At 39.0% G+C, this 10,924-nt stretch overlaps 2 protein-coding genes across 5 annotated transcripts; both read left to right on the forward strand.

Moving 5' to 3' along the window:
• The first annotated feature begins 172 nt into the window (after positions 1-172).
• gdpd3a (glycerophosphodiester phosphodiesterase domain containing 3a) lies at positions 173-5,032 on the forward strand. Of its 4 annotated transcripts, none has more exons than XM_086055715.1 (10): positions 173-799; positions 1,082-1,124; positions 1,494-1,629; positions 2,098-2,143; positions 2,262-2,380; positions 2,704-2,793; positions 3,363-3,496; positions 3,625-3,684; positions 3,910-3,961; positions 4,530-5,032. In XM_086055715.1, exons 1-10 carry the CDS (start codon positions 661-663, stop codon positions 4,656-4,658), a joined length of 948 nt encoding a protein of 315 aa, XP_085911841.1. In that variant the 5' UTR covers positions 173-660; the 3' UTR covers positions 4,659-5,032. The 4 variants fall into 4 exon arrangements, with proteins under 4 accessions (XP_085911841.1, XP_085911844.1, XP_085911842.1 ...); XM_086055718.1 differs by having other exon boundaries at positions 680-807; positions 1,499-1,629; XM_086055716.1 differs by having other exon boundaries at positions 681-807.
• A 1,189-nt stretch (positions 5,033-6,221) lies between these two features.
• On the forward strand, positions 6,222-10,187 carry ypel3 (yippee-like 3). The gene is made up of 5 exons (XM_086056686.1): positions 6,222-6,580; positions 7,725-7,843; positions 8,190-8,233; positions 8,697-8,805; positions 8,986-10,187. The coding sequence occupies exons 2-5, from the start codon at positions 7,727-7,729 to the stop codon at positions 9,073-9,075; spliced, it is 360 nt and encodes a 119-aa protein (XP_085912812.1). The 5' UTR covers positions 6,222-6,580; positions 7,725-7,726; the 3' UTR covers positions 9,076-10,187.
• Positions 10,188-10,924: the final 737 nt, after the last annotated feature.

A 10,924-nucleotide genomic window follows, 5' to 3' on the forward strand; every position in this document is an offset into this window, starting at 1 on the left:
GTTGTCTTAGCCTTTCGCTCTATTATTGGTCACATTCCAGCTCTCTGGACTGCATTCATGGAGAAATTTATCAGTGATGTGCACAGCAAATCAAAATTCACTCACATCACTCACTATATAATCCCAATTAGTACATCTCTATCCAGATTTATTACAGAGAGTAAACAACTTCGTATTGTATTTGCTGACCGGATCAAAAATAAACATTGAAAGTTTATGTAGTGGTGCTTGCAACAATAGTGGACATTGCCCTGTGTTGATAGTGAAAGAAAAAAACAAAAACAAAGGTGTGATACTGCAACCTGCCTTGCAAAAGAGAGAAAATGTGCTGTCCCAGACTTAGAGGCTGTCAAGGTAAAGGTGAGCTGTGGGTCAGCTCGGGTGCATCATTAACTCATTTTTACAGCCCCACTGCTTCCAGTCGTCTTTGCAGCGAGCCAAGCCGAGACGAAGAAAGATTGTGCAGCGACAACTATGTCGCGCTGACAGCAATACCTGTCTGTCAAGATTTTCTTTGGTGGCTAAAAAGCAGGAGCAACAGGTAGTCTTCTACTGAGCTTTTTGGATCAACCATCTCTCTCTTGAAACTGACATTTTCAGCAAGAAATCACTTTATCGGTTCAATTCGAGGGGGGCACTTGCAGAGATTTTCGAAAGAAGATGAGAAGTTTTTGGTGTGCCGTCCTCCCGGCGTTGGGAGGGTACACCCTCACCTCGTTATACCTGCTGAAGAACCCTCACATTCTTCATAAGAGGAAATGCATGAGCTTCTACTGTACACACATCTCCCACAGAGGAGGTAAGCAAGTGAGTGAGTTCCAGGAGGCTTTATAGAGCGTAAATTTAGCCTTGCGTCTTTAGGCGTAGTGGCTGTAGCCAATAAGATCTTTCTTGCAAAAATGTAGGACTTTTGCTAAAACTGTCTCATACAGCCGTGGTCAATCTTTAAAAGTTTTGCAGTAGCTGTAACTAAATAAAACCTAACAGGAAAAAGAAAATTGATCAAGTGTTATCATTTGGTCTTCTAACAATGATTAAGTAGGTAGATGTTTGTTATGATAATTGCTTCCTGTTTTAACAGGATGTGGTGAGCGGATAGAAAGCACCATGGAGGCCTTCACTCAGTGAGTATGATATAGTAAATTAGAACATATATATTAATAAATTAACCCCCCCCCACACACAAATTCTTTGATGGAGTACTCTGCATAAACCAACTGCTATTCCGAGATTGAATACCATATTTTTGTCAGACATATAGTTGAAAGCCTGCACTTTAATTGCATCTTTATTTCTAATTCATTGTGGTTGTGTAAAAAGGCAAAATTATCTAAATTCTTTTGAACCTAACTAACTGTCTGATATTAGGGGCCATCTTGTAATTGTTGTCAAAAGATTTGAATGCAAATGCCTGAATGGCAATGCTGTACGTTAAAGTGCATTGCAAAAACACATGTATCGCAACCCCTAACATTATTTTTCCTAATTTGCAGCGCAGTGGCGCAAGGAACGCAAATGTTGGAACTGGATTGTCACTTGACGCATGATGGATATGTGGTTGTGTCACATGATGAGAATCTTTTGAGGCAGACAGGCCATGACATCACCATCTCTTCAGTCAGCATTCAGGTGGGAGAAAAGAAAGGACTGTCACTAACATTGTATGGTTTCTTATTTTATGTATTGAAACTGCATTTCGGATTTACTTGGATAGACTTTGTGCGATTTTAAGATTGGCTTGATTAGAAACATTTAAGCATGATAAATGTGTAAAAAAAAAAAAAAAATCAGGAAGGAGGCAAAAACGTTTCCACGGGGCTGTATGTATAACAGCCAAAAAACTCATTTATATGCAACGCATTGCACGGAATCAATACCGTATATTCAGTCGAGTCGATTCTACTCCATTCTATTCTTCTGTTAATTATGGTGCAGTGTTACAGTACTGAATACTACAACCACCAGATTAAACTTTATCATATTAATACTGTGTCTCTGACAATGCGAGCATTCACAGTTGAGCATTATTCTCTTAGCTATCGTATATAACTCTTGTAGTGAAACACATTAAATGTTCTTTCTCTGGCTTTTTTTCAGGATTTACCTTTGTACAAGGAGAGGCTTGAGTTGACGTTTTATGCAGGTGAGATACTCCAATAGAGTAGATTATTAACAAGTGGCAAGAAAAACAAGTCAAGCGAAATGTTTAAAAAGTACGTGTGTGTGAAGTCACCATCTTTGTCATGCCTTCTGCCCACCAGGTCACTACAGCGGTGGTTCTGACAGGAAGTTTACTTTGCTGGAGGATGTGTTCAGAAAGTTCCCAGAGATTCCAATTAGCATTGAAATTAAAGAGAACAACAACCAGTTGATAGAAAAGGCAACACACATGCACACACACACACACACAATTCCTTACGAACAAAAAAACGAATGTGAAGCTCAAAATGCGTCATTTGTCATTCAAAGCATTGTTCATTGTATGGCTGTATAACCTTTAGTGTCCTTTAGGAAATATTTAGTTAAAGTTCCATCTGTAATAAGCTTTGCAGTTTGTATCCTCACAGTTGAACATTTGCACTTTTCACACTCATCCACACGTGTTGTTCCCTTTGATTAAAGCAAAGTGTACGGTATATGAAAACGGAGAGGCTCAAATAGTCAGACTTTTGCCTTACTTTAACTGTAAACCTGTTTGTGTAGGTGTCTGAGCTGGTGAAACGCTACCACAGGGAGGAGATTACTGTCTGGGCCTCTGTGAACTCAAGAATCTTGAGCAAATGTCGCAAAACGGTGAATGGAAGTTAAGCCTTACAATATATGTATTATTCTCATTTGTTCACAATGTTTTACAAAGCTATGGGAACATTGTTTTGTTAGCGTAAAAGTTAATTGCGCCAACGCAAGCTAGCTCTCAAGGAGGGAGGCAAGTGCAAAATGTTCTTTACAATAATGTGTTCTATGCGCCCCCGTTTTCCATAAACGCAATATTAATCAGAATATTGTTTCTAAACTAGTAGAGGCCCATAGAACATATTATTATAGAGACAAATTTCGACTTGAGTCCCCTGTAAACAGCGAGCAGCATGTAACGTCATTTTTGTCTTCTTCTCAATATGAGCACTTCTTTTTTACCAGATTCAAATATATATATATATATACACACACTTTGATTAAAGTCAAGTGCGATTACTTCTGGAATCAAAACAGCATAGATGATTTTTTGAATCAGCTAATTGTGTGGGCTTTACCTAACAAAGTGTCCTATTACAGTGTGTCTTAGTTGATTAGTAATGTGTTCATCTAAATGGTGATCTCTCTCTCTCTCTCTCTCTCTCTCTCTCTCTCTCTTTCTCATCTAGAATGGAGCCATGCCATACAGTTTTTCCTTATACCGAGGTGTGCTACTGCTTCTCCTCTTCTACAGCGGCCTGCTGCCCTTTGTGCCACTGGGAGAGAGTTTATTGCAGTTCTATCTGCCGCGCATAATTAACAGGTGTCTCGTGCAAACCACCTTTGGAACTCTACATTGATCTACTTTCATCCTATCTCGCCTGTAGCGTAAAATTTGCAACGTGTTTGTTACATTGCAAGTGTGCCAATTCGTTGTCTTTATGTGCGCAGGACGTTTATTCCTGAGAAGAACATTTTGAGGAACAGATTGATCGTCACTTTAATAGAAAAGTGAGACAGTGAATCCTTTCTTAACCTCTCTCGTTCTGCATTTCAAATAGTTGGCTGTTATAGGAAGTGAAGACTAGTAGTATAGAAAATGTTTTTTTCAATTTTTTGAAAATGTAAAGTTTAAGTACTTCACCAGTTTTCTCTGACTAGCATCCCCTGAAGTAAATGAGTTATTTTCACAACCTTTGTCAAAATGGCTAACGTTGACATTTTTCATGATTGTAGAGTAACTATGAGGAAGAGTCTCTTTAAACATCTTGCAGCCCGTGGAATTCAGGTATGACGCTATTGTCTATTTTAACCTCTATTGGATGAATAACAACTGGACAAATATGTCATGCATGACCTTATAACTCAGACCCCAAAAGCATTAAATGAGTGAGTTCATCCAAACTATATAGATCACACACCACCACAGTGAGTGTTTTTGCGCTGTCCTGATGTCATTTCTGCAGGGATGAGCTCACCCTCGTAGTTGGGCCATGAGTGGCCTCCTAATTGTTTTAGTGTGAAAACAATTGAAGACCAAATCACCTTGTTACAGCTGCACACAGGAATGAGATTGCTTCAGGGGAGTAAAAAATGACAAGTGTCCATAGCTTGCTAAGGAAGGATTTGATAACTTGTGAGCATGTGATTCAAATGACCGATTGACACTGGTAATCATCACTAATACAGCAGCATCTTGTGTAACAAACGATGAGTGTATCTGTATAAAACTGTTTCCGAAGAATGATAGAACACGCGTGTCAATTCGTTATGTTATATTCCAGTACTGTCGTGCTGAATATGTCACAATACTCCAGGGTAGTTTTTGGTTAACATTTTACTTTGTAACTTTGCAGGTGCATTTGTTTGTGTGCAACACAGATGAAGACATAAGAGCGGCATTCGAAGTCGGGGCAACAGGGGTGATGAGTGACTATCCCTCGCTTCTGTCTAGCTACCTCCTCAGAAACACTCAAGAGGGGTGACTTCGCCACATCTGAAGTACACAATACCTCATAAATGGCAGCTTTTTGGTGCACGAAGATTGAAAGACTTAAAGCAAGAACCTCATATTAAGTGTCAGAACAGTCTGGCAAATTTTTCAGGATTACTCATTTATAGTACGACTGATTCATTTCCACAGTCTCCACCAATAATCTTCCAGACACAGCTCAGTATTACATTAACATTTCCTAGCAATGTGACCTAACAGCTCATTCCTCATGATAAGACTGCGATTACTTTGTCATTACTTGAATGAATAATCTTCTGTACTGAACGTATGATTATCAATTGTGTGTTTCAATGTGATAACATAATGAGAATGTTAACAAAGAAGTAAATATAGAAAGGACAAAAAGGGTGTGTTCACTTTTCCAAACCATGGTCAAAGTCTGACCACATTGCTGTGGTATTAATCAAACAGTCTCTAGAGAGAGAACAAAGGCTGTATTTTTCTGACCCGATTAGCTGTGCCTTGCAATGGGACAAGTGGGTTAATGGAATATGAATGGGTCATTGCGGAGTCATGTCAACATTTCAAGGAGAAAAGGTATTCCTCCAGCAGGGGAATTCAACTTGCTTGTGGGCAAGTACTGAATGGCACTTCTCAAATTGCAAAAATATTTAAGTTCTGATCAAGAGCCCAATGGTTTTGGCAATGTGGCATGACTGATTCTTTGAGAAATGTAATCTGCAATGGGTTGCTTAGGTAACGTAGCATACAGCATTGCAAAATTACATGTGTCAAACAAGTATGATTTTTTTTTTGTCCGTTAGACTAGGGCAGGTGACACTGGGCACCACGTATCCACTAAAGTCATGGGACATTGATTTCCTAGAAATGTAAAAATGATCACACTTACAGAGATCTCTAGAGTGTTACATATTAAAATTCCTACCTTGAAAAATCATCAATTAATCAGATAGATGATCACTAAGTATTAATAATAACATAATAGGTATCTATTATATACCTATTATAAAAAATACTAATAGGTAATTCCAGCAATTTCGTTTTTTCAGAAGTGTTTATCAAATAGAATATAGTATAGTATTTCTAATATTAGCCTTTCGCATTAGACACTGCCCAAACAGCTCTCAAAAAAGTTTGTGACCCTTGGTCTTGGGCTTAACTTTTACTTAAAAATACATTTATCCTTGCACTTATTTGAGTTAGGTCTATACAACGTAGTGTATAACACAACAAGGATACTTTCTGGTCACGTTTTACAGCGAAATTAAAACTAGTGTGGACGTTTATGAATAGTATATAAAATTATACAATAATTCAAACTTTCAAGTGTATAGAATGCCCTGCAAAAATATTTTAAATGCAAGAGTAGGCATTCCGTTAACAATGTGGACAAATAGGGGGAAAGTATAGTGCAGTGAATTACTGTAAATTGGACCCGAATCCCCAAACCAAAAGCAGGAAATTATAAGCTGCTTTGGGAACAGTACGAACGAGCTCACGTGAAATCCAATCTGATTGGTTGACCCACATTCTAAAGCTTATTCCACAGCTCCTATTGGTCCAAATCTTTTGTTTTTCCCTCCCATGTGCTTCAGACTTCCCCCTAACTGTCTTTTCATAAACAAACCACATTTTTCATCCGTCCGCGGTGCAATTAGTCACGAACCTGACAAATTGCCAGCTTTGTCGAATATAGCACCTTTTTTTAACGAAGAATATTCTTTGGAAACGATTGCATTTTACAAAGGAACACGGCAACGCATGTCATAAACAGAAGCTGTCTGTATTGTCTTTATTGTGAGACGTCAACGCGTGGTCTACTATTGCTGTGAGCCCAACTTGCGCTCCGGACTGTTTTCGTCTATCTTTTTTTCTGCTGACAGTCAAATTGATCCACCGTGTGTAGGCAGAGAAGAGTCCTGACAACAGGAGGTAAGTGGCTAAATGCGGGAAGAAGCTGCAGTGCGCAATTGAGCTGCTGCAATGTTGTGACAGTGCGGAGCTAGTCAACATGCTAACTTAAAACAGGCTAGGTCCGAGCGGGTGGTGATCGATCCGATCAGGTTACTGTATTGTGTCTTAGACCCTGTGATGTTGTGCATAATGCCAAAATCGGGGTGGTGTTATCATACCAAGTCGAATTGGGGGCGATTGATTTTGCAAACTGTTTTCTATGTTGAAGGAGGATGCCAACGATAGACATGTCCGAGCATAACTCTTGCTTGTGTGACTTCAGATTTGGCCATGCTGTACGTGCACTGACTGAGCCAACTTAAATTTTCTTTCCATGCAATTGTAAAACAAAACCAAGTTGCTATCAAATACTGTTGTTTATACAAGTATCACCTTTATTGAGACAAGGCACAGTTTACTTTCGAAAAATCAATCTCGTGACACACCACCAAACAAGAAATGCAAAAAGAAAAAAGGTAAATACACGGATAACGTCAGTCTAATAGAATTATTCAGTTATGAAAGCAGACATTGATGGAACAAGAACAGTCCAGTTTGCTCAATTCACTCTTTCAGATTACATGACCTGGAAGACTGGGAATCTACACAGAAAGTAAATTAAAAATGACTTAGGCAGTTATACTATTTGGCTAATGAAATTTTTTGGAGTTAACAATTTTAAGTAGAATTTGATAATTTCCCACAGCACACCTGATGATCTCTCACAGCACACTAATGCAATGTTCCCAAACATGATTGAGACAAGCCACAAATTTAAATTCGAAAAATCTCACGGCACATCAGCAAACAAAAACGTCACAAAAAGGTAGGACGACGGAAATGATGATCTTGTCTGAATTTATTAACAACGGGACAACTCAACTCTTATGTCATTGTCATAGATGGATGAACAAAGATCATTTTCCGCGGCATCCTTGATGACTCTCACAGCACACTAGTGCACCGTGGGACCCCGGTCGGAAGTCACTGGGCTATACAATAAAGTGTTCCCTTGTCTATCTTCATCAGTACATACTGTTGTTGACATCATCATCGACACAGGGATGTTTCTCAGAAAGAACTGCATGAGCAAGAATAATGTAGCAACCCTTTCCTTCCCCAGATATGGTGAAGCTGACAAAAGCTAAGACCTTCCAGGCTTACCTGGACTCCTGCCACCGCCGCTACAGCTGTGTGCACTGCCGCGCCCATCTGGCCAACCATGATGATTTAATCTCGAAGGTCAGTTGACACCCTTTTGTTGTATTTCCATACGCACTGAGTGCACTGCTGCACTATCCTCTAAATGGGAAATTCTGAGATTTTTTTCCGCACAACTTGTATGTGTAAATAAAGTGCAAGAAATATAGTTTCACCTTTTACACCCTATGCTTCAATTGTGAAAATGAGAAATAATGTAGACACTGCTGTCATCATCAGAGTCTAGGACAATCTCTGACTGTAACATAGATTAATTGTCAGGTGAAACTGTTACAATTGTACTTAAAAACCTTCAAGATCTGGTTAGGTTCCAAGATAGCCTTGAAATATTTTCTTGATCTTTGATTTTTTCTTTTGTCTTGCCTAGTCTTTCCAAGGAAGTCAAGGCAGAGCTTACCTCTTCAACTCTGTGTGAGTATTTTCATTTCAGTATTACTTTTTGATGTTAAACTAATTTACTTTCATTAATCAGCATTAAGGTCAAAATTGTTCTCATTCGACTAATTCCATAGGTTAAGGATCGAAATGTTTTTTTTTCCCCGCCGTTCTTATTTTTGAATTAGTCCAGTTATAGCTTTAACAGTTTCCCAGTATCAGACAAGTTGACACAAATGTGATAGTGCACAGATAATTTGATTTACTCTTGAGTGGACCTTGAAGTTGGGTGTTAGCTATGCTGCTGTTGGTTTAGTAGGTCAGTAATACACTGGCTCTGACCTGACGATACGATCTAATCACTGAAAATAACGCAGTCCATCTAATTTCAGTCTTAGTTTGTTGAGTCCTCCAAAATGTCATTGTTTCTGTGCCACCCAAGCATGACTGTATGGTTTCAGCAAATTAGGACATCTGTCTGCTGTTTGATGATTTTCAGGGTGAACATTGGCTGTGGTCCGGCAGAGGAAAGGCTGCTGCTCACGGGACTTCATGCAGTGGCTGATATCTACTGTGAAAACTGTCACACCACCCTGGGCTGGAAATATGTAAGCGTCTGTGCATGCACGCAGAATAGTCAGAATGCATCTGTGTTTGATGCACAAGTTGCACTGTTTTGTGTTGTGCAAAAAATGAAAACTGTTGTGGTAGATGAGAGCTTTAGATTGCAAAACATTGGAATGGTATTTGATCTTCCTGTCCTAACGACCGACATCTCCTTTTTACAGGAACAAGCCTTTGAACTGAGTCAGAAGTACAAGGAAGGGAAGTACATCATTGAGCTGTCCCACATGATCAAAGACAACGGCTGGGACTGAGCGGGAAATCTTCATTGTTCTCCATGACTTTTTTTCAAAGTTGCATCCCCTCGTCTTAGCAGGGTTCCAGTGTAGCTTCCTCATCCCGCGTTCGAGCCATCGCTGTGCCACACTTTCACTCTCTATGGCTTTGCCATGAATAGCATGTGATGCCTTATCTTCCTCCTTTCTTGTGTGTTTTCCAGCAGCCACAGCAAGGTTTCTGATCATGCAATCCCAATTGCTAGTTGTTCTTGGGGCAGGTGTGAATGACTGTAGGGTTTGTGCGTGGAATAACTCACGGGCACGTGTGTGGTTATTGGATTTTTAGGCGTGTGTTTGAGTGATGAACCTCTTATCAGTGATCAATAAGCAAGACTCACTTGGTAGGGTTAAGGCCAGTGCAAGTCAAACAACAGTGACCTTGCATTGGCATCCTTGTTTTGTTTTGTTTTTCCCCTCCTAAATTTATATTGCCGATTTAGTAATATCTGGCTGAGACGCAGATTATGCAAGTGAATTGATGAAGCCGTTTTTATTTTTGAATAATTATGATTTCTGTTTTTATATAAAGATCAGTTACTTCAATTTTACAAGTTGTTGAATTAGTAATGGTAACATGCCCATACACATTTCCTGCGGGTAATTTTAAAACTGAAATATCTTCTGCTTGTAGGTATGTGTGAGTGTGTACGTATGTGTATACTTGTTCATTCAGCTCAGTGGGGAATTTGGGATGATAAAGAGCACATATTTAGTCAAGACTGGGTGTGTCAATAGTAGAACTGGCTCTCTGGTAGGCGTCAGATGCTTGAATTTGATCATTTGATTTTTAGTCGAAGTGTCCTCACAGGGACTGAATTTCAAGTTTGTGTTTGCAGTGTATACCTGGAGTTTTACCTGCACAATTAGGATATCCACAACTTGCTGACATTCTCGAGTTAGCCTCTATGTGTTTGTGTGGTGTAACAATGAGAGGCCCTTTGTAGCTCCATGTACTCAATCATGTTTGAGCAATGTGTGATTAGGATTATATATCATATTTATGGTGATTTTTTTTTTTTATTGTCTGCTTCTTTTCATTAAAGTATAATTTTAATCTGATCTTTCATTAAAATACAGTCCATCTGTAATGTGTGTTAGTTTTTCCTAGCTTTTAGCATGTATGGAATTTGAGCCAATGAATTCATCAATTTCCTTATAAAATATACATTTTATTCTGTACTAGGCTAAGGAGAAGCACAGGAAAAGGAAATGTAATCAGTCTAGTACATGACTTCAAAATATACACACCTAATAGGTTAGTCACAGATGAATTTGGAAATAGGTTAGTCACAGATGAATTTGGCTAGCACATTTTGGCCCATGGGAGGAAGGCTGATTCAAACACTGCACCAAAAGGCCAAATTGCTGACTAGAACCCAGAACCTTCTCAGTGAGTCAACACTAGCCTGCCAGACTGTAAAGCTGCTTCTGTAGAGTTCAAAACAAAGTCTTGTAGGATGTTAATAGAGCTCAGTTTGCAGAAATGCGTGATGAACTGTGGCCAATCTATTTGAAGAGTAGTCGAATTAATTCGATTAAGTATATTCTTACTAAAGTGAACAACATTAGAAATGGAGCACATTACGGACATATTTTCCCAGGAAGAGCCTGCAACTGAAAGGTTGGCCATAATTTAGAAAAAAGTCTTATTTTATAGCATATAACATTTATAATAATATTTGGGGAGTTCTATGAAGACTATTTTATTTCGCTATAATGTATATTTACAGGTTTTGTGTTTGTGTAGCTAAAAAGTAGTGTTTAAAACAAATGTAGTGTACGCTGCTGGCTGAACTGCAGGTAAGGCACTTGCAGCAGAATATAC

Source organism: Filicampus tigris, chromosome 16 (genome assembly GCF_054856515.1).
Source record: "Filicampus tigris isolate MCC_2025a chromosome 16, RoL_Ftig_1.0, whole genome shotgun sequence".
NCBI classification, from domain to species: domain Eukaryota; kingdom Metazoa; phylum Chordata; class Actinopteri; order Syngnathiformes; family Syngnathidae; genus Filicampus; species Filicampus tigris.